General features: G+C 31.5%; 4 protein-coding genes across 4 annotated transcripts; 3 read left to right on the forward strand and 1 right to left on the reverse strand.

Annotated features, from left to right (window-relative positions):
- Positions 1-56: 56 nt before the first annotated feature.
- Positions 57-3,466, forward strand: LOC123887232 (probable NADH dehydrogenase [ubiquinone] 1 alpha subcomplex subunit 12). The gene is made up of 5 exons (XM_045936510.1): positions 57-228; positions 584-610; positions 1,402-1,493; positions 2,851-2,960; positions 3,060-3,466. Exons 1-5 carry the CDS (start codon positions 140-142, stop codon positions 3,216-3,218), a joined length of 477 nt encoding a protein of 158 aa, XP_045792466.1. The 5' UTR covers positions 57-139; the 3' UTR covers positions 3,219-3,466.
- A 1,242-nt stretch (positions 3,467-4,708) lies between these two features.
- LOC123885175 (protein SCAI-like) lies at positions 4,709-9,544 on the forward strand. Its single transcript, XM_045934438.1, has 9 exons — positions 4,709-4,971; positions 5,062-5,656; positions 6,291-6,512; positions 7,116-7,182; positions 7,302-7,370; positions 7,566-7,657; positions 7,923-8,102; positions 8,235-8,371; positions 8,969-9,544. Exons 1-9 carry the CDS (start codon positions 4,826-4,828, stop codon positions 9,192-9,194), a joined length of 1,734 nt encoding a protein of 577 aa, XP_045790394.1. The 5' UTR covers positions 4,709-4,825; the 3' UTR covers positions 9,195-9,544.
- A 3,677-nt stretch (positions 9,545-13,221) lies between these two features.
- LOC123886946 (NAC domain-containing protein 1-like) lies at positions 13,222-15,117 on the forward strand. Its single transcript, XM_045936210.1, has 3 exons — positions 13,222-13,429; positions 13,648-14,012; positions 14,536-15,117. Exons 1-3 carry the CDS (start codon positions 13,222-13,224, stop codon positions 15,115-15,117), a joined length of 1,155 nt encoding a protein of 384 aa, XP_045792166.1.
- A 2,974-nt stretch (positions 15,118-18,091) lies between these two features.
- LOC123884597 (glutamate--tRNA ligase, chloroplastic/mitochondrial-like) lies at positions 18,092-22,968 on the reverse strand. The gene is made up of 13 exons (XM_045933730.1): positions 22,525-22,968; positions 21,917-22,035; positions 21,686-21,807; positions 20,875-21,054; positions 20,484-20,602; positions 20,348-20,396; positions 20,050-20,151; positions 19,778-19,880; positions 19,616-19,679; positions 19,327-19,441; positions 19,091-19,191; positions 18,798-18,954; positions 18,092-18,624 (listed from the first exon to the last, which is right to left on the reverse strand). Exons 1-13 carry the CDS (start codon positions 22,764-22,766, stop codon positions 18,400-18,402), a joined length of 1,698 nt encoding a protein of 565 aa, XP_045789686.1. The 5' UTR covers positions 22,767-22,968; the 3' UTR covers positions 18,092-18,399.
- Between the last annotated feature and the right edge of the window lie 11 nt (positions 22,969-22,979).

Raw genomic sequence — 22,979 nt, forward strand, 5'->3', positions numbered from 1 at the left:
TGGTGAAACTAGGAGACAAAAATGGAAAATGAAATTTGTGAGAAATTATTTTTGACTCCCCTTCGGTATTATACATTGCCAAACGCAGCCTTAGATACAAACGAACGAAATCGAGAGAACAGAACGTGGTAGTGAAATCATGGCGTCGGTGGTGAAGAGCATCATAGATGGAGTCAAGGAGAAAGGTCTCGGCGGCTTCTTCAGACACCTCAAGAATGAAGGATACTTGTTTGTTCCTTTTTCCTTTACAATCCTCTTTTCAATTATTCAATTTCACAAATCGTAGTACCTTTCATTTTAGGGATTATTAATCCACAATGATGATTATTCAGCTCAAGAATGCGTTTATTCCACTATTATTATTATATTCTTCGTATTTATCTGGAAAATTGAATTTTGTTAGTAGTTGAAATGAAATGAAACTTTGATTGATTTTACAGCTCCTTGTTGATTTCATTTTTTGGGTTTAATTGATGCAAATTTTGGTGTGCATTATTGGGAGAAATTTCAGATATAATTATTTAGGTTCCTTGATTTTGATTTGCTGATATTATTTTTTTTCGATTTCTTTTCGAATTTTCAGGAGATGCCTTCCTGATGGAAACCTATTGTAAGTCCATTTTTTGTTTTGTTTTGGCATTTTACTTTGTGTGTATGTATTCAAGTAGGAACATCATGATGATGACGAGAAAATGCGTTATGTTTTGTTTTTGTAATGGCGTAATAGGCGAAATTGAAAACTTGTAGGTTCTGTTTGAGAGTTTGGAGAAGAGAGAGTTGTTTTGTAGAGAATGATGAGTAAATGATTATGATTAATATATTTTTCATTTTGAGATTGACTTATTTTTGAGCTTATGCAAAACAGCTTATGCAAATAAATAAGCTTTTTTGTAGTTTATGAGAAAACAACTTGTAAAGATACAATTTTTGTTATTGAAAACTTATAAATTAATATAAAACTTTATTTATTTGCATAAGCTATTTTCATAAGCTCAAAAATAAGCCAAATCCTAACGAGCCCTTAATGTAACCCCCTCAAAACCTTTCAAAATACTCCTGCAATACATTTTTTGAGCTCCTCCATAATTACAGAGATTTTGTATTATTATGCAGAAAAATAACCTCTCGTTCAAGTTGGGAGGCTGTCCTTCCTTCCTTTTTCTCAAACCCCTCCCATCTCTCCTCTAAAACTCGTAAACATAGCCTTAGAGGTTGTGATTGAAAGTTGCAACTTTGAACAAATAAATATATATAGAATTATAGATGATACATGTTTATACAATGTTGAAGGGATCAGCAAAAGTCTCTGCTGTTTATTTGCACTTTACTGTGAGATCTGATTTCTCTTGTGATGCCAGTATTTTTCATCTACTAGTCTAATAACTTTCTGAATTTATGCAGGCAAACCAAGATCCACAATATTGGGGCAACGCTTGTTGGTGTTGATAAGTTTGGTAACAAGTATTACGAGAAAACTGAAAACACACAGTATGGTTAGTGCCCTGCTCTTTCTGTCTCTATCTGTACGTGTGTGTGGTTTAGTATGATAAATGGATATGGCTAAAATGAATGAAAATTAACACCTTGAGCCCATCACCAGCCGAGTTCACATGAGCAGCTATCATTAACATCAAGCATTCTGCTTGTTTCACATGGCTATCTCATTATGACAATGAACATGATAGGTAAACCCTTTAGTTAGTTAAGTCGGGCAGCAATGTCTATAAATAAGAGGGGTTTGACCGGATCACCTAGTCATTTGAGTGGGTTAGGGAATTCAGGCAATTGGGAGGTTTGCAGATCCTCAAAGTTCTGCAGTATTCTAGTTCTGTAATAGAGGGAATTATCTCTCCCTATTTTCTACTAACAAAAACAGTTTCCTATCATAATAAGAAAGAGATATGGTGAAATGTTGTGACTTTTAAAATACAAAGAGTTTTTGTATGCAGTAGAGTACCTTCAATACTGAGGGAATAAATGTCTAATGCAATTATTGGAGTTACTACATAACTTTACAAATAAGTAATCAACATCAAAAGACCATATTTACAATCTGGTAAAAAAAGATAGATGTTAACAACTGCTAATATTTCTATCTATGCTTAGATCAAGCATATAGCCAAAATATCTCTAAAATATTGCAATCCAGTAAATCCATTTGCGAGAATTATGCTGCTTTGTGCACAGTAAACGGTGAAGCGATGGGGCAATCTTTTGAAATAGAGAAAGATTGAATCTTTTAGTTTTACTCAAAGCTGCTTGTTGGGTCCTAAACCTAATATAAAACTTTTTTCAAACTCAACGGACGGCAAGTTATTGAGGAATAGTTTGAGTTTCAACCCAAGCTTCATGTCTGAGGGCCATTAGAGTTAGGAAAGAATGAAATCTGAGCCTAAACCTAGAGTACCATGTAGGATGTCTCCAAAGTAACATTAAAAAAACTACAGTTGAGGGAGGCTGATTTACCAAGCCTAAACTCCTCCGAGACCATGACACTAAAGAGGCCACCATGGGAGGAATGGGGGGCACTTCTGCAAACATATGTTAGACAAAAACAAAATAATACTAGAACTTTTTTTGTGTATTTCCTATATGATAATGAGGCAATTGGAGAGCAGAGAAACATTGCTTCATGCCCTTATTTTTTTGTGCATGTCCCATTGATTTTCCAATAATTGGAAATAGCACTTGTCTTTTCTGTCTCAAGTGTGATTCACTTTAGAGGAGTCAAATCTTCCAAATTCAATGATATATCGTCAAGACTCAAACTTTGGACGACATTATTTAAAACTCTGAAGTCTGAGTTAACAACAAATCAGCAAATGACGCATTATTGTTAAAATTTTACAGGAAGACACAGGTGGGTTGAATATGCTGAGAAGACTAGATATAATGCTTCTCAGGTTCCTGCTGAATGGCATGGCTGGCTCCACTTCATAACCGATCACACCGGTGATGAGGTAAAATTTGTTTGTTTCCTCAATTTATTTCCTTGGAAATACCATATGCTAAGAAAAAATAAGCCCCACTATAATATTTGCAATGAATTTGTTTTGCAGCTTCTTTTATTGAAACCAAAAAGGTACGGTGTTGAACATAAAGAAAATTTATCTGGACATGGTGAAGAGTTTATCTATCATTCCAAGGGACACGCTCTCAATCCAGGGCAGAGAAACTGGACCAGGTACCAACCATGGCAGTCCACCAACGAACCGTGAATATGGTTCAGCTTTGAGTTACCGATGTCTTGGATTGGATGTTTATTTTTCTTTCCTCCTGACAAATCGTTTTGAATTCAATTCATGAGGTGGAAAACAGTTTTTTTTTCTTTTAACAATAAATGAATTATTAGCTGTGAAAACAGATAAATTCACCGAAATTGAAATATTTTCTATGTACTTTCACCAATCGGTATGTATTTGTTGTTGTGATATGTTAAAAGGATTTGCTCTTTATTTTACTGTAATCTTTTGCATTATCTCTAATTTGTTGAGTATATAATTGCTGCTCATTTATGGTTTAGTAAATGCCACACCTCAAACCTTATTTGAAAATCAGTCATACAGGTCTTTACCTTGTCTCTCATTTGCAGTAGAATTTTTTTTTCATTATTTGTAGGAAAATTCTACATTTTTCCATGTTTATTTAATATTCATACATTATTATCTTTTTGCTAATAATAAGGAGTAGCTCAATAGACAATCAGACAATTGAGATATTGTTAGACTACATATTTTTGTGGTTATTTGAGTTTTAACTTTTAATCTAAGATATTTTAATACAGGCTTTGTCTAACATGACATAGTGAAAAAAGTCTTTCACCATGCACAATACAATTTTGACCATTCATTAAATCAATTTCATTCAACCAATAAAAGAGAGTGTGTTGGAGTGTGTTTGTTAAAGAGTGTGTTGCTAGTATTATTCTTTAATCCAATTACAAATTTTGGTCTTGCATCGTGCAAGACATTAGGAACTGTTGCACGTTAGACTTCGCCTTTTAATACATTGTCTTTATAGAAAAAATTGTACTATGAATGAAATTTGTTTCAATGGCATATAAATCTTTCTAAACATAAATGATTAATTCAACATGAAAAAGATAAATAATTTATTTTAAACTTTAAATTAAATAACTTTAAATTAAATGGTGACGTGTTCCAACAAATATTTTTTTCATAAACACTAATTAGGTCCGGATCGTGAACCAAATATAATTCGTGACTATTTGCTTAAGGCATTCAAGTCTTTGTGGAAATTAGTCTTTGCAGTTGTCTGCGAAGATTCTTTTGGTTTATCCACAATAAAAATGCTCATAGGTTCGATACTCAACTCTTGTTGATAAAAGAATTTGAAATAAAAAGGTGTTTAGATGATATGGTGTGAGTATCTTCTAGTTTAATCAAGGTCCTGAGTTCGATCAATAATATTGACATGCAGCAATGTTAAAATTCGAAAGATTTTGCTGCCCATTGGAGTCTCACAAATCTCGAGAGACTAGTTTCTGCAATTACTTGCAAATCATACTAATATATGCAAAAGAAAATATTTGATTGCAGGGAGAGAATTCACCACGTGTCTCCAGAGGTTTTTCTATTGAATTTTTTTAAAAAAAAAAAAAATTTTGAAGAAAAAAAAAATTAAATGACGACAACGGATAAAAAAAAGACTCTCTTTTGCTTAAAAAAAAAAAATCTGTAAAAAAAATGACAACATTTTTGCCAAAATAAAATTATCTCGATGACGCCCGTGGCAAAAACGACGTCGTAGAGAACGACACTCTCAGAGCTCGCAAGGTCGAAGGTTGAAGAAGAAGAAGACGAAAATGTCGCAGCTGCAACCACAGCAGCAGCAACAACAACAACAACTAAACAGCAACATTCCAGTAAGCGAAATTTTCTGGACTCTCGTCGACAAAGCCGACAAAAAATTCTCCAAAATCAGAGACATACCTTATTACCAACGCTCCAGGTACACCAACACAAAACCCTAATTCCCAATTCATTAAATCAATTCACCACTAACAAAACCCTAATTGCATTTCACATTTCATATTTACAGACACGATACACATTTCTCTAAGGTTTTCAAAGTCTACACACAATTATGGAAATTCCAACAAGAAAATCGTCAGAAACTAATCGAAGCAGGTTTAAAGCGATGGGAAATTGGCGAAATTGCTTCGCGAATCGGTCAACTCTATTTCGGGCAATACATGAGAACTTCTGATTTTAATTACTTATCAGAATCATACATTTTCTATGAAGCTATTTTCACTCGTGATTATTTTAAAGATGGTTTGTTTCAAGATGTTAATATTGCTAATAAGCAATTGAGGTTTTTAGCGAGGTTTTTGACGGTTTGTTTGCTTTTGAATCGGAGGGAAGTGTTGCCGCAATTGGTTAATCAGCTTAAGGTTTTGGTTGATGAGTGTAAGAGAGTGTTTGTGGATAGTGATTTTAGAGAATGGAAGGTTGTTGTTTTGGAAATTGGGAGGTTTTTGAAAGCTGATACTAGTTTTATGAATGTTAGACCGGTGAGGTATAGTTTGGTTTTGGATTCTCATCCTGATACTTTGCCACATGTTCCTGTTGCTATTGCAAAGCGGAATTTGAAATTGCGAGATGCTGTATTGAGTAGCTTCCATCATAACGAGGTAGACGATTTGATGCATTACATTATTGCAACACAATATTCTATTTGAAAATGATAAATGGGGTGTGTTTTACTAGAGCTTACTTGAAATTTTCTTATGATATAGGATCCGTTTAGATTGACTTATTTTTGAGTTTATGAAAAATAGCTTATGCAAATAAAAAAGTTATTCTGTTAATTCATAAGTTCTCACCAACAAAAAGTGTATCTTTATAAGCTGTTTTTTTCGTTAACTACATAAGTTATGAATAATGGATAAAAGCTTATTTATTTGCATAAGCTGGTTTACACAAGTTCAAAAATAAGTCAATTGAAATGGACCCATAATCACTATTGTAAGTATTTGGAAGAGCTTATGAAAATAGCTTTTGACATGTTTCATGTTTGTAAGTTGTTTTCAGCCTTCCCCTGATTGGTATGTAAAAATAGCTTATACAGAGTTTATGCAGTATTTCCTCTTTGATTGTAGAAAGTAGTTTATACATATAAGCATTTATACAATAAAGACTCGAGTTTAATTAAATTGTTAACCCAAATACTCCAAAATCAGTAAGTTAGGTTTTTTACTGTCTATAAAGTGTTATAAACTTTCATTATTGTTGTTTTTAATTGTGAGTGTGATGATTGCTGAACAGGTTAAGTTTTCAGAGCTCACCATTGACACTTTTAGGATGCTTCAATGTTTGGAGTGGGAACCAAGTGGCTCATTTTACCAGTCTGGTGGTTCAAAACTTAGTCAGAATGGGGCAACTGGGAGTGGCCGTATCAGTTACTTACAAGATATTGCTGATCCGACGTTACCGGCAAACCCACGGAAAGCTATATTATACCGTCCTTCACTGACACATTTCGTAGCTGTAAGTATGAAAAAATACTTGTTATTCTTTATTTACTTTTACATCGACCCGTAACCTTGTAGTCCTGGGATCAAATCAGGTTTCTGTTTCTTTTGTAAATTGAGGTTCAGCGATTTGATGTAAAAGAGATAGGAGAGAATATTTCATCGACGAGACTCTAAATAAGTTTGATATGTCCTCAAATGCATAACACTGAATTTATATCCTATTATACTAGTAATTTAGGCCAAGTACAAAGTGTACAAGCATTACTCGATACAATCTTAATGATGTTAATAATCTTAATGAGTGTGATATTTAGAACCAGGGTTTTAGCCTGAGAGTCTGGTTATAAACTACTAATACTTTTCTTTCTTTATGTCTTGAAAGAAATGAGCAATGGCTTGAAGGTTAAGCTCTCACATGTAAAGAACTTGACAACCTCTAACATGTAATATAGGCACTTGTGTAGCCTTAATTACTTTTTTTTACATCCTAACCATTCTGGAAGAGACTATGTTTACTTCATAATATCAATGTGACCATTTATTCCATCATTGTTTCCTATATTCGCAAATTATTCAAGTATAATACTATAATATTGTTTTTCATTTTAATGGCTAGGTTCTTGCAACAATTTGTGAGGAGCTTCCTCCGGATGGTATTCTCCTTGTATATTTATCAGCTTCAGGTTAGATATCCTCTATTAACTAGGTCTACAAGCATGTAAATGTGTAGGTTATATCATACTTCTATGTCAATAAAATTCCTTTACTGAAAGGTGACCTCTGCTTTCTACATCGTATGCAGGAGCAGGATCTTGTGGTGCCGGGCATAATGAATCTGGTGGTATAAACTTCGGTTCCCGTGGAGATAGAGGTACATTTTATAGGATTTTCTAACGCACTTCCATTCTTGTGCTGCTTGCTACCTTGTTAGCTCATAATATTATGTTGACACTCTGTGTTGGGACTTTAGACTCTTGTTGACACTCTTAATGTTGATATTATGAGTTCTGATAATATACATGGTTTTATTGGAAAATCAGAATACTTTAACTGAATTCCTTTTCAGGATCAAACTGCATATATCCATCTGACTTTCTACCGTTTACTAGAAGACCACTTCTTTTAGTTATTGATAATGAAAACAGCAAAGCTTTTAAGGCAAGCCTTACCACTTCAGTCATTTTTCTCTTGATTTTGTTTTATAAAATAAATAATTGAATTAATCACTGGTATCTGTAAAAGTTTATGAATGTCAACTTTACCCTATAATTTGGTGGGAAGTAATGAGCCTGCAATGTCATACTTAACAAGCAACAATTTTATAGTTGCAATTAATTATTTCAAATATGTTGAACAATTTTGATATTATTTTCCATTTTCATAACTTACAACACACTTAACAAGCAATTGATATAATGTGCAGGTCATAACAGAGGCAGAAAAAGGAGAGTCGGTGGCAATGCTCCTTTCTCCAAATCGATTGCCTCCTTTTGTGTCTGATTGCTCACATTCTTCAAATGGGAGCCTATTCACCATGTTTCTTACAGCTCCATTGCAAGCTTTCTGTCTGCTGCTAGGATTTTCAGGCACTGATATTGATTTGGTATGCCTTATTTTTCCTTCATGCTAACCGAGTTCCTTGTTTTTCAGTTTCTGTAAATTCTTTTCATTTTCTGGAAGTGGGAAGTTTCTATACTTGGTTCTTCAGCCTTCAACAACTTAAATTTGATTTCAGGACTTGTACAATAAAGCTGAAATACTGCTCTCGGCATCATTAAATAACTGGGGATTGGCGTTGGCATCATCAGACACACTTGATCCAGCTTGGGGACAGGTTTTAGGCGATCCCTTCATAAGGAGACTTCTTTTGAGGTGAAGTTTGTTTTCATTTCTGTTTTTTCTGATGTTAATTCTTATTGTTATTTCCCTCAGTTCTCTGTTCCAAACTGCACTACCGTACAATCTGTTTCCATCCCGCTTCCATCAATGTTCATTAATTCAGTATTTTTAATTATCACAGTTTAAAGATTGTTAGGTCTCTCTCTCATTCATTGACCTAGAATTTGAGTATCCTTATTTTGTAGAATAAACTGGACTGTTAGAATTCTACATAGTATTAGTACCTACATCAGTTTATTTCCAAATGTAAACTGCTCAATTTATCAAATCGAAATAACAATGTTTTTACTTTAACAACGAATAACTGGGAATTAATTCTATGCTAATGTACACAAACTCTGCTCTTTGCCATGGAAATCTGGAAATGAGACTTTGCAAATTGTCTTCACTCAGTCAACTCGAAACTCTAGGACCTAAAATTTATGATGAAAAATCTGTGTTGAATTGTTTTTACACCATGCTGCGAAATGGCATGCTAAAGTTTTTTATGTATCCTTCTCCAACAAGCATAGTTGATTGTATTCTTTGACAGACTAATCAAGCATATGCTTTGTTTCGTATCTTGTGCAGATTCATATTTTACCAGACGGTGCTGACCTTGTATGCACCAGTTTACAATAAAAGCGACTTCCTTCCAACATGTGTTCCTTCCCTTCCAACGCCTGTCCTACCCCCAAGCCACTCGTATCAAAGTGTAATTCAGCAACTAGCCAGCATTTTTGGTGCAACTAAGCACTTCATCTTTTCTGAGAATGTTTCTCCTGAAAATATACCTTCAAACGTGGATCAGGTGTGAATTATATAGCATTTGAAGTAGCAGGGGATCCAATTTCCAAGATAAGCAAGAACTTCAATTCAGAGGCACATAATGTATACAGTTTATTTGTATAGCAATCAAAAACTGATTTCTATCAATATAACAGTTTGGTCTTGGTGAGTTTCTTGTAATAATTCAAGTAAAGGCTTTAGCATTTGACCCAAAAAAAGTAAAGGCATGTCAAGATGCTACAATGTTTGTGCACCTCCTCATTAATGCTTTTCAATGTATGAAATATTTTTTGTACTAAGATAATGACACAATGTATCTTGAATGGTGTTTTTCCTTTAAAATGTGAAAAAAACACCACCACATTTACATTTTTGGAATTTTGTTGCCAAATATTTCTGCATCATGCATAATTGTTTCATATAACAAGATGTATATTTTCTTTTCCTTCAATGGAAATGGCAGTATTGTCTGTTATTTAAACTAGCATGTCAACTTTTGGGTATAAACTGGATAGCGGGGGGGGGGGGGGGGGGGGGGGGGGGGGGGGCATTTCGTGAGTTAAAGGTTTGATGTGTGAATGATGAACATGTTATTCAAGACTCATTATAGTTTTACTCCTCGCGTATACAAATATTTTCTGCATAATTATACGAAAGTCATACTTAAAAGTCCCTTTCCTCGAAGTTGGCCTTCGAGAAAACCCGAACACATCAATGATTGATCTATTAAGCTTCTCAAACTAGTTTTATTTTGTTGAATTTTTCTACAATATATCTTTCAACTCAACATTTGTTCCTGACATTTTCATAATTTTAAGAAAGAAATGGATAATGATTCTATACTGCTAAGGTAAGTATTCCTTTTTGTGTGGAAGTAAACACCATATATCATTATGATTTAAAATTAAAAATTATGGATTAGTATTTTTGTACAATATTTAGAAGGGAAGAACTAAGCTTCTTTGGTTTTGAGAACATGATGATGTGATCAGAATCCTTAATCACTTTCAGCTTAACAAATGGACCACTTCTCTGAAGCATAATCCCCTGTTATTAAAATATCACTTTTGCTTATGATATAAAATTTAGGTATCCTTCCATTTCTATGATTGGTAAATTGAAAAATCCAAGACCATTCATTAGAGCAGAATTTTCCTCATAATACTCTTCTTTCATCAATTTAATTATTTTACCAATTTGTTGCAAATAGAGATTTCAGATTCACTATTATAACTCATTCAAGATAATCATGAAATAATTTTGACTATATATAATAACTTAATTGAACAGTGAAAATTAGAGATTAGACAAAAATAAAAGTACTTTCATTCTCATAGCATTTGATTTAACATAACAACTTACTACAAAAACAACTTGGAATAGATTAGAGTAAACAAACAAACTAAAATAGCAGATAACAGATTATAGAGTGTAAACAAACAAACTAAAATAAACAACATGTGTATCCACTTGAAGCAACAAAGCTATGAGATGGAGTTGAAGAATGAACAATCGATCAGCCACGAGGATGAAAGCCGAACACAATGAGAGTGGCGATGGTGAGAATCCACGAGATGAAAACGATAATTGCAGCAATGGTAGAGATAATAGACACACATAAGACACAAGCAAAAGCTGCAGGGATCATTAAAAGCAGAGATGGAAGCAGTATATGAGGAGGGTCAATGGGGTCTGCCAAAAGGGTAACGAGTATATAAGCGAGGAAAAGAGAGTGTACGCAAATCAACATTAATCTAGCTGCAAAGAGGTTTTTCTCAACAATGTTATCAGCATAACCTGATATCTCAGCATTAAGAAAACCTAAGAGTGTGTTAAATAGTATACAAATGGTGATAGTTACTTCTATAAACCTATTGGCCATTGCAGAGAAAAGAGTTTGTGATTGTGAAATGAAAGCTACTGATATTGCTGCTTATATATAGTACTACGTAGTACGTACAATTCCAATGATTGGAAGGATCTAGTAACTAGCCACCTCATCAATCATAACAAACTAATCCTAAGAATCATATGCAAAATGACAAAATAACAATAAGACAAAAAAATAGAATATACAGTATATGCTGCATAATTCATTCAAACGTAGTCCTCCTTCAAGTAAGTGGGTTTGTGAGACACCCTCTCCCTCTTGGCTAAGCCCATATACATTTATTTTTGAGACGTGACAGACATAAATACACGAGATTTACATTTATCACTCTATTGATCATGGGTTCCGTCTTACAAAATTACCAAAATATTCCCCGTCTGCTACTTAAGTAACGAATATTCTATGTAGGAGGGTGTTTTTCTCTCTCAAATTTCACATTTTTATAACGTCCGCTGTTACTTAAGTAGAGAACTGGTAAAAATCTTGGCAGAGTGTTTTTTCCTCAAAATTTCTCATTTTTATAACGTCTGTTACTTAAGTAGTGAAAGGGTAAAAATAGAAATGCGTAGGGCGTGTGAGTAGCCACTAGGGTGACAAAAGTAAATATCTAAAAACACCATATATATCATTAAAATTTAAAATTATGGATTAGTATTTTTGTGCAATCTTTAGAAGGGCAGAACTAAGCTTCTTTGGTTTGGAGAACATGACCATATGATATGATCATCATTCTTAATCAATATCAAATTATTCTAATAAATAATTATTCTATCTATTAGAACATTCTATTAAATTTTTAAAATAAAGTACCAACATGCACATCTGATAAAATGGTAAAATGAGAAAGGTTATTAAAATAATTAAATGAGGGAATTATGGATCAAGATAAATATTTTGAAAGATGATAGCTATACGTTTTTTAAACTTTAGCTATGTAATCACGAAAATTATTCAAAAAGATGATAGAGATAAATATTTTGAAAGTTGATATGTATTAGATTGAGAAACTTGATCAGAAAGAAAATTATCTTTTTAAAATAACACATTTGGTAAAGTTAGTTACTAGGTAGGTCTATAAATAAAATAAAATAAAAATAGAGAAATGATAAAATATACAAAAAGAGAGTGTGGCTAATGGACGTAAAACGCAAAAGGTGAAGAAAGTACTTCATTAATTTAAGGTATATTAATTTCTTCTAATATTCATGTTTATGATTTGCTAGCTAATTAACTACAACACATGCAATTGTATTTTCAATAGCAAATTATTTCTAAACTTTGCATAATTTAGGTTCATGCTTCTTTCTCAGCTTAAATTATTATTATCATCAACATTGAACACCACCCTTACAATCATAGCATTTAGCCATGCATCGTCCAAATTAAGCCACTTTAATTTGTTTTTTTAAAGGCTAAAGAGTTTTATTTTACCACCACATTATTAAAGGCTTGATTATGCACATTATTAAAGGCTTGCAAAATAAACCTTATTGATAATATAATTCAAATTCAAATATTAATGGAAAGGATAAATATGAAAAGTGTTTAATTTGTATAGATTATTTATTAATTATGATATTTATTTATAGATAATAGATAGATTATTTATATTTTTATCCACCAAAAAAATAGATAAGTTAGTTAAAAATTATACATTGCTACACAAGAAAATAAAAATATAAAGTTTGTTAAAAATAATCAATACAGTAGTATTACGTTAGCATATTCCATTTTTTATGGACCAAGTCCAAGTATATAATTCGATTTGGATATCTTAAGCAAATTCAAACTAAAATAGATATGGGTTAGAATTTTATTTTTTTTATGGATAAGTTATTAGTATAATTTTTTTTATTAATTTTAAATTCATTAGAGATAATTAAAAACTTTTGCCAAAAGATAAAACATAATAGATAATAACTTGAAAAAGATAAATAATAAAAAACTATAATAGCTTCAAATATTCAAATCTTAAACCACCAAAAACGATTATCATGCTAAGACAATCTCATATCAAACTATAAATACAACTAAATATCCATAATTATTTTACCCTAACTCACTTTGCTCCACATAATTAGTCAATCTCTATTGCTCTTCATATTTTTATACACATCAATTTAATCTTAACTAATTTTCTTTATCACTTTTTAGTTTTAGCAACATGGATCCTCAACTTTTTAATGATAATTGTACTACAAACAATGAGGCTGAAGACCCCTGTATTATAAACTTACCACCTGGTTACAAATTCATCCCTGATGATGTTGACTTAATTGATTATTATTTGAAGTATAAGTTAGCTGGTTTTCTCATAAATCCACCAAGAATTAAAGATGTTGATGTTTACAAATATCCTCCTCATGAACTAGGTATGTGTTATTATATATCTATATTTTTTTTTTTAATCTTTCTTTCTTTTATCTATATGGATGCTCATTATAAGAAATTAAAAACTTATGTTTAATTTTTTTTTACTCTATAGGTAGTTTAGGAGATAAATTTTAAATAATGTTATACTTTTATAAATAATGTTATATATTATATTTTTATAAATAATGATTGATATTTGTTGTTATACTCTATACAGAAAAATACTATAAATTCAAAGGAGAGAAAGAAATGTACTTTTTTACTCGAAGAAGTAAGAAATATGAAGAGGGAAGTCGTCCTAATCGCGATGTTAAAAATCATGACGGTATTCATCTGGGTTTTTGGAAGGCTACCGGAAAAGAAAATTCAGTGATGAATAATAATATTGAAGTTGGATTTAAAAGAACTTTAGTCTATTATGGAGGAAAGCAAGACAAGCCTAAACAAAACAAAGGAAAAGAAGACAAACCTAAGCAAGAAAAGTCTAATGAGTCAATAAAAACCAATTGGAAAACTAATTGGATCATGCAAGAGTATAGAATTAAAGATCTTACAAGTTCAAGCTCAACTTCTCTTAATATGGTAAGTTAACTTTGATTTGAAAATAATGTTGCTTTATTTTACATTTTCATTATAGATTGTTAATCATCACATAGGAAAATCTACTTAACTACCAAAATTCTAGGTATCCAACTTTTCTAGATAAAAATTTATTTAATAAATTTATTTTAATACAAATTATATAAAATATATGATATGACATTAAATTTTGCCTAAAGTACTGGTATTCAATAATGTAAGTTTTTTTTTTTAACGCAACCAATAGTATAAAGTTGAGTATCGGAGTGTTCATCAATTTAATTATGTTGTAAAATTATATTTTAATTTTTACTACTAAATACTTTGTTCAAAATTATAAGTCGTTTTCGACTCTTTTACACAAATTATAAGTCTTTTACTACTATTTTACAATATTTCAACTGATTTGTAGCAATAACCAGACATTAATTTGTATTAATAAATAGTATTATTATTTATATATATTAAATGTATATAATAACTAGAATATTTTATACAATTATTTCATGTTTTTATTATGTTGCAGGATGATTGGGTTTTATGCAAAATTTATGAGCATCAATATGGAATGAAGAAATCTCAATTGGAAGGCCAAACCAACAAACAAGTGACAATTTCTACTGGTGTGTATGTTGCTCCACAATGCCAACTCAATCAATGTCATCAAACTCAATGCATGCAATCTTCCTTATCACCAAATATGATTGATAATTCACAATTTCAATTCAATCAACATGATGATAGAGTTAAACAAATGCAAGATGTTTCATCAGAATCTCAAATGGTCTCGAATCAACCTAATCATCAACATTCAGAGTCTCAACCAGTGGAAGTTTCGGTTCCATCAAACACAATTGGTATTACACATTGTCTATCTAATCAATATCAATATGAGAATACTCAACAAATGCAAGCTTCTTCGTCATCAACAATGATGGTTACGCCGCAATATCATTTTAATCAACAACATTATTCTCAGGATCAACAAATGCAAGATTCTTCGAGAGTAGACATAGTCTACGATTCACATATGCCACACCATCAAGCTTATCAACCTTGTGAATCTCAAATGAAAGAATATTATATTGATCCATCGCAATTTATATAAACTTTGATAATGTTGATTCATTCGATGATTTACGATGAATAAGTTAATTTTTCACCTAATAGCCCTTTTCTTGCAAGTGAAAAAAGAAAAAAAACTATGTCCCTCTTAACTTCTCCAAAATCTGTTACATACAATTTTTTGGATTTTTCACAACTAAACCTACTGAAAGCATAGAAAAATAAGAGACATAAAATAAAAAATAAATTACAAATAAAAAATAAATTGCAAATTTTAATTTTTTTTAATATAATTGGAAATTTTAATTAAAGAGATGTAAACACAAATAATATATCATAATGTTTAAATTAAAAAAAAAATTAAATATTAAATAAATAATCACTATTGTTTTCTTTTTCTCATATGTTAAATATGACTCTTAGGAACCATTTGATTCCGTTTTTATTAGGTGTATAAGCTATTTTAACCATAAAGCTAGAAGTAATAGCTTTAAAATTAAAATTAAAGTCTTGTTCAAAAAAAATTAAAATTAAAGTAGTTTGGTAAACCTTACATTTTTTTAAGAAAAAAAGTTAAAAGTTGTTTTTTTATTTATTATAATAAGGCTAAAAGATATAATTGATAATATATTATAATTTTTCTTAAAATATAGAAGCTATTTTTTTTTCTTATTAGAGCTTTTAAAAATTATTGTTTGGCCTAACTTCTTAATTCTAAAAAAAAAAAAAGAGGAAAAAAAGTTAAGTCAAACAATACATTAGAGTCATACATATCAATCACCAATTACACCACTACCAATCAACTCATGACACCACCAATATAATATGAAGTTTAAGAAAACAAATTGACCTTGCGTAAAATTATTTTTTTGGCTAAATGAAGTTTAAAAATTACAATATACACAATTGAGTTACCCTCATTCTCATACATTGGATATAACTAAATTTCAATCACAAAAAATGTCCACAACCAACTACTACATGCATAACACCAATATATTTTTAAAAGAATCCATTCTCCATGATTATTTAGGTAATAAATGACTATTGTCATACATATCATATTATTCCTTCCATCCATGTTAAAAATAAAATAATAAATATTATGTAAATTCTAAACCTATTACATTTATGAACTCCTTATATCCTTGTTTATAAGACTCTTTCACTTTCTTTTTTATTAATATGATATACTCCCCGATCATTTTTATAAGAAACTTTTGACTTTTCAGATTTATTCGATAATTAATATATTTGATTTATATTCAGATCAAATACATTAGTTATTCCATGAATCTAAAAAATTGATTGTTTCTTATGAAAAATATCGGAGGGAGTACCTTTTTTTTTAAGCAATATAAGATATTTAACTCTTGTAAAAGATATTTAATTCTTGTAATAAAAATAGAGTAACAAATTAGTTGGAATTTCGAACTTGGACATCACATTTTATAAGTAGGGAGTTGAAATTCGAACTCCGTACACTTCACTTATTCACCTTAATAGTGAAATTTCTAATCTTTAGTAATTACCAACAAAAAAAAAAAATTGTGTAGTCTATACCTTGAAAATAAATAGGCATCAATTTGTATCAATAAATAGCATTATTTATATTAGATCTATATAAAAATTGGAGTTCAACAAATAATACGTTAACGGTTCTATGTCTACCTAATCAATATTCAGAGTCGCAACTAATGAAACTTTCCTCATCATCAAACATGATTGGTATTACACTATGTCAATCCAATCAATATGATGATGCTCAACAAATGCAAGCATCTTCATCATCAAACATGATTGTCGCGCCGCAATATAATTCCAATCAACATTTTGAGTCTTCCCAATGCAAGATTGTTTATCAGCAGACATGGTCTACGATTCACAATATTTATCTAACCGATTCACAATATTTATCTAGTCAACAAAATTCTTAAATGGAAGACGATTATAGTGATATATGGCGGTTTATAAACTTAGAGATAAAGATTCATTTGTGAATTATCTTGAAGAAACTCAATTTTACTAGGATTAAACTTTTGGTTGGTTTATTAGTTATGAAATACAGGAAATTGTTGTTTGAATTATTTTCCATGGTTCATTTTCACAATTTAATTTTGGTGTTTTAATTTCTCAACTTTCGTACTATATTATGCATACTTTCCAACACTTGGGATCAATCATTGGAATAACTAAAACTAGTGTCATTATTATTGATTGTTTTCATTTTGTAGGCGTTATTTTTTTTTTACAATGGAGTAAGTAAGGATCGAATAAAGGACTTCATACAAATTCTTCACCATTAGACCAAACTTAATGACTTCACTTTGCAGGCGTTATGCCTCTTGCAATTTGGTGTGAATTTTATTTTACCCTCTTGTAATTTTTTTTGTTTTGTTTTACCTCTTGACCATTGACCAGATATATTTGACATATGACTATATATTTTGTTTGGGTCAAGTAGTCTAGTGAATATGACTATACATTTTGATGATATGGCAGACCTAATTATTTTTTAAAATCTTTTTTAACTTTTTTTTTTTTTTGATTCAAAAACTACTTTTAAATCCACCAAATATTTATAACTTTTTAATAAAACAAAATGTATAGGTGAATTTATAAGTTTTTAAATCTCACTTTCTCCTTAATTAATGATTTTAATTTGTTTTTTGGATATATTTTATTTTTTGTTTTATTATAAATATCCAAGTAGATTTAACAGTAAATATAAAAATAAATAAAAAACAAGTTTGCATACCACATCATCAAAATATACAATCATATAGAAGTTAAAAACAGAGAATCTTTAAATTACAGGGTGACAAACAAATTTTTACTTTTTTTTTTACAGGGATAAAGCAAAGCAAAACTCGCCCTAATGGGGTGGGCAAAACACCTACTTACCCTACAATTTTACTCTATTATATATTTGAATACTTTTTCAGCTGCATGGTTTTATATTTGTACACTTATTTTTTAACTAATTCATTTTTAGCTTTGAATAAAAAAAATTCCCATTCCTCTACCAAAAAAATAAATTCCCATTCGTCTATACATACATCCCTTTTTTTACTTGTTTCTTTCTTCATCCCTCATAAAAACATGATGCTAAAGAAGTTATTACATATAAAATAAATTCACTCTTTATAAAAATTCTAATTAAAATAGAACTCATAACAAATGTTTCTCTGACTAAACACCCCTCAGTAAATCACAAAATTAGTTTTCTTTGTTGTAAAAAATCAACAAAAAAAATAAAAAAAAAAGCATGAAAAGAAGCCTCTAAAGTGAAGTCCAAAACCATAGTGAAGGTGAATTCTCTCAATTAGACAGTAGAAGCAGTCTCCTTCACAGCATGATCTTTGGACAGTGTTTCCCAATTAATTTGTCTAAGCACTTTAAATCTTTCATCAATGGTCACAAAACCAACTTCGGGAGCTATGATACCAGTAACCCCAGCTTGATAAAGCAATACAACACTAGCTCCTATATCAGGCCCGTGGAGTTTTCCGGTTAGCAGAAGCCGAAGTGGCATGAAGAGTGATTTTCCCTATAACATGGAGACAATAAACATATTTTTCAAGTTATAGTGACATATGCGACGACTGAAGATATATATATATATATATATATATATATATATATATATATATATATATATATATATATATATATATATATATATATATATGCATGTATTTTAGATTATCCAATTCAGCTCACCTTGCGCTTAAGTGATTTGCCGAAGCTTTTGACCCAATTTTTCCAGCCAGCTTGGCCTTCTTCGAGTGCACGTACCAGATCACCGCTATCATAGGCAGCCAATAAGCTTGCACAAAACTCTTGAAGATTATCTTGTATGACAGATTCCGCTTCTTGGCTGCAAGCAACATGTCGAAAGGATTTGTAGCATCCGTGACTCCGAAATTAGAAAAGTTAAATTTTACAATCAAAGTCTTGCATATCACAATCATTGTAAAGTAGACTATGAGCGCAAAGAAGAATATGAGCATCACCTTTGTAAAGTGGCATGTAGAGGATAAGAAAGCAAGTTAGAAAGCGCCTTGTCTGCATCAGTTATCAAGTCAATCCCATCTTTAAGTTGTTCGATTGATTCCTGTTATGCAACAATGTATTATCGCTAGGTTATGAGTCCACCGTTACAAGATGTGACAACAGCGTACTAAATGAATCACAATGCCTCAGAAAGAAATATGAAACAAAATCAAGAATGCATGCAGTTGGATCTCACATCAACGAAGGGCCCTTCTGATACCGTGAGCAAGCCAGCTGTCTTCCAGCGCTCTCCGATAAGTTTGGACACCTCCTCTGATGGACGTGCTCTTAAATGTTGACCATTCATCCACCTAATTAAAAGTTTTAAAGAAAATTACAAGGTCATGAATTATAATTTAATTGTTAAACACTTAAGCTATTAACAGCAAAACTTTGTTAAGGACTTCTAAATCAAATTAACTATAGGATAACCATGAGGAACAACACACAAGATTTATCTATATAAAGCAAAATGAAACACTTACCTTAACTTTGTGGAATCAAATACGGCCCCACTTTTGTTCACACGTTCAATAGTGAATCTTTCAACTGTTTGACATAACAAAAGCATTTTAAAATAAGAAAGTTGTGAAACCATTTTTCCGTTTAAATACAAATTTTCTGAATAGTAAACAGAATTCACTAACCAAGTTTATCAAGGGTGAAAAACTCATTTTCGGTCCCATCGCCCCAACCTAATAATGCAAGGTAATTATTCATTGCCTCAGGTAGGTATCCCATTTCCCTGTACTGCAAGATAGCAGATATTGAAGTTTTAGAACTAATTATCCTTACAATAGAAGAAGCTTTATTAGAATTTACATTATAAAATTTAAAACAAAAAAGAGTCTAGTGACAGTGAGACCTCATAACAAAACTTTACGAATGATGCAATCTAAAAATGGTGAATGAACCTTACCTGACCGACTGATGTTGCTCCATGTCGCTTTGATAATTTACTCCGGTCGGGAGCTAAAATCAAGGAAACGTGTGCAAAATGCGGCATGGGAAATTCTAGTGCCTGTAAACAAATTCATGCACCGATGTAGGAAAAACCAAAATCAGTTCCCAAGATTATTGCATAATACAATAATTCTATTTAATTTGAATTTTAGTTTGGTGTTGGCATGAATTGAAGACAAACTATAGATGATTTAATTCGGATTGGAGGAACACAGATGCTATAAAGATGATATACTTTATGGTTTGCCCTTTACCTTGTATATTAACGCCTGCCTTAGAGTGTTCGGTAAATGCTCCTCTGCTCTGAAATACAAATATTTTATGGAATAAGATAGCAAAAATATTTCATGAAACAGATTGATTTGATTGAATAAGAAATGAAACCATTACCTAATAACATGGGAAATAGCCATGGTAGCATCATCAACCGTCACACAAAAGTTATAAACCGGCTGACCATTACTTCTCATTATCACAAAATCTCCAAGCGTATCCAAATTCCAACTAACCTTCAAGACACTACCAAAGAATTGTCAACATAATTTGAAAGAAATATTATTCACCATTTGCCAAAGGGATCATAGATATGAAATTATGTAATGAAATACAAAATTTCCAATATATATCAGTTCACTTCGGGACATTAAGGCAACACATATTAACACAACTCTAAAAGAAGTGAAGTATTTCATTTTACTACATAAAGTAGGAAATCATCAATCATACCTTCTACAAAAAAACAAGGAAAAAAAATGGAGAAGAGTGGCTGGAAAGAACTCACCTCGCCTCGTATTAAGTCGCTAATTTTCAAACTTCCTTTGGGGACACGAAACCGGAATGTATAAGGAGTTCCTTTTGCTAGCTCTTCTTCCACTTCCTTATCTGTTGCATTGGCCCATTTACCTGTGTATACTGGAGGCAAATTCTTTAGTTTAGCATACTCCTTCATTTTCTCTAGTTCCTGTGTGAAGACAAATAAAATTGACAAGTAACCTTGAGAACATTTTAATCAAAGATATACATCCTCGCAATCTCATATTTATTCGTAAAAGGTGTACACATTCCAAAAATAAGAAACCTCAGTGACGGTGAAAATCAATTTTTCCATAAATTGAACTAAAATAATTGTAATGGAAGCAAAATAAACTACGAGTAACAGGTATTTGGTTTTTATATTGGACCTAACTCATGCTCACAAAACCAGCTTGTAAGGTGAGGCTGTCACTCTTAATAAAATCGTTTCAGACGTTATCTTTATCCTATGTGGGACTTCAGTTGTTCCCAATAACAGGTTAGGGACAAAGCAGTAACTAGTAAGTCCAACCGATCAAATATATTGAAAAAGAACAGGACACGTAATAATACAAAACATAAACACCAATGCGATCATTACAAATCACGTTGAATGCCTAAAGAAGGAAAATAACTGCCACATAAAAGACATTTCAAACTTCAAAGCATATGGGCAAGTTACCACTTCAAGTCTAAATATAACATGTTCAGATTACGTGAAACACATCAAACATGTATACATGACATGACAACAAAGGTTCCATTACAAGTTTGAGGATTGTTGTGGAGATTGAAAATACCTCATTAGAACAGAAGCAGCGATAAACTTGACCGGATTGAAGGAGTTTCTCAGCATATTCTTTGTACAAAGAATTCCTCTCGGATTGCCTATAAGGACCATAATCGCCACCAACACCAGGCCCTAACAAATTCACAACCACGTCACTCAATCATCAACTAAAACTAATACCACCTAACTAAAACACATGCAAAACACAACAACAATAACAAAAAATGCATAATCTTCTTACCTTCATCCCAATCAAGGCCAAGCCAAGTAAGATCTCGAAGCACCGCCTCCTCAGATTCTCTTGTAGACCTCTCCAAATCAGTATCCTCAATTCTCAACACAAATTTCCCACCTTTCGACCTAACAAAATAATCCCACAACATAAAATATCAAAACCAGCCAAACCCAGAATCAAATTTTGATTTTTTTTTTTTTTTAAACTTGAAAAGAACCTAAAATATCAAAACTATTATGAAGCACAAACACAGACACGACATGAACAGCAACACATCCGCACCAATAATAATTTGAGAAAATGACATAACATAATTCAGTGTAATCAAATATGTTTCGTCAAGTCAGCCATGTCCGACACTGAGACACACCTAATTCGAGGAGTGTTTGTCCTTCATAGAAACTATAACATACAAAACCCAGAACACACATAATCAAAACAAGCCGAACCCAGAATAAAAAATCCAAACCCCACAACATAAAAATTCAAAACAAGCCAAACCCAGAATTCAAAATTGAAACCCCAGATCATAAAACATGAAAAAAATCAAAACCCAGAAATAAAAATTGAATTTTTATAATATAAAAAGGAAAAAGAAAACAAGGGTGTCTGACCTAGCAAACAAGTAATTGAAGAGGGCAGTTCTGGCACCACCAACATGAAGGTTACCAGTAGGAGACGGAGCAAAACGAACACGAACAGGAAGTGATTGTTGTGAAAGAGCATTGACAGAGAATTTACGTCGGAAGGATAAGATTCGTGAAGTGTAAGAATATGATTGATGAAGAAATTGAAAGGGGAAAGATGATGTAGCAATCTTTGTCCATGGACTGCTACTATTCAACACTGCCATCATTGCCTTCTCTAGCTTCGACTCACAGAACAGAACACTCCTCAGTTGAAGAAAAAGAAGATAATTGATTTTGTCTTATGCGGTTTTTGTTGTTTTCTGTGAAGAACGAAATGGTGCTTTCTTACAAAGTTATATAAAGTGGATCATTGGATATCTTAGACATTAGGTTAACTAATTAATAGTATGTGAAATAAGGAAAGAATTTGTCATTGTTGA

This window comes from Trifolium pratense, linkage group LG5 (assembly GCF_020283565.1).
Source record: "Trifolium pratense cultivar HEN17-A07 linkage group LG5, ARS_RC_1.1, whole genome shotgun sequence".
Taxonomy (NCBI): Eukaryota; Viridiplantae; Streptophyta; class Magnoliopsida; order Fabales; family Fabaceae; genus Trifolium; species Trifolium pratense.

What these genes read in the sequence shown, in the direction of transcription:
- LOC123887232 (XM_045936510.1), top strand. Translation starts at nt 140, where the DNA reads ATGGCGTCGGTGGTGAAGAGCATCATAGATGGAGTCAAGGAGAAAGGT. An exon ending in CTCAAGAATGAAGGATACTT is followed by an intron (nt 229 to 583) that starts GTTTGTTCCTTT and finishes TCGAATTTTCAG; the next exon opens with GAGATGCCTTCCTGATGGAA. An exon ending in AACTGAAAACACACAGTATG is followed by an intron (nt 1,494 to 2,850) that starts GTTAGTGCCCTG and finishes AAAATTTTACAG; the next exon opens with GAAGACACAGGTGGGTTGAA.
- LOC123885175 (XM_045934438.1), top strand. Translation starts at nt 4,826, where the DNA reads ATGTCGCAGCTGCAACCACAGCAGCAGCAACAACAACAACAACTAAAC. An exon ending in CCTTATTACCAACGCTCCAG is followed by an intron (nt 4,972 to 5,061) that starts GTACACCAACAC and finishes TCATATTTACAG; the next exon opens with ACACGATACACATTTCTCTA. An exon ending in AAAACAGCAAAGCTTTTAAG is followed by an intron (nt 7,658 to 7,922) that starts GCAAGCCTTACC and finishes TATAATGTGCAG; the next exon opens with GTCATAACAGAGGCAGAAAA.
- LOC123886946 (XM_045936210.1), top strand. Translation starts at nt 13,222, where the DNA reads ATGGATCCTCAACTTTTTAATGATAATTGTACTACAAACAATGAGGCT. An exon ending in ATATCCTCCTCATGAACTAG is followed by an intron (nt 13,430 to 13,647) that starts GTATGTGTTATT and finishes TACTCTATACAG; the next exon opens with AAAAATACTATAAATTCAAA. An exon ending in GCTCAACTTCTCTTAATATG is followed by an intron (nt 14,013 to 14,535) that starts GTAAGTTAACTT and finishes ATTATGTTGCAG; the next exon opens with GATGATTGGGTTTTATGCAA.
- LOC123884597 (XM_045933730.1), bottom strand. Translation starts at nt 22,766, where the DNA reads ATGATGGCAGTGTTGAATAGTAGCAGTCCATGGACAAAGATTGCTACA. An exon ending in TTTGATTCCACAAAGTTAAG is followed by an intron (nt 19,442 to 19,615) that starts GTAAGTGTTTCA and finishes ACTTTTAATTAG; the next exon opens with GTGGATGAATGGTCAACATT. An exon ending in CAGAAGGGCCCTTCGTTGAT is followed by an intron (nt 19,192 to 19,326) that starts GTGAGATCCAAC and finishes GTTGCATAACAG; the next exon opens with GAATCAATCGAACAACTTAA.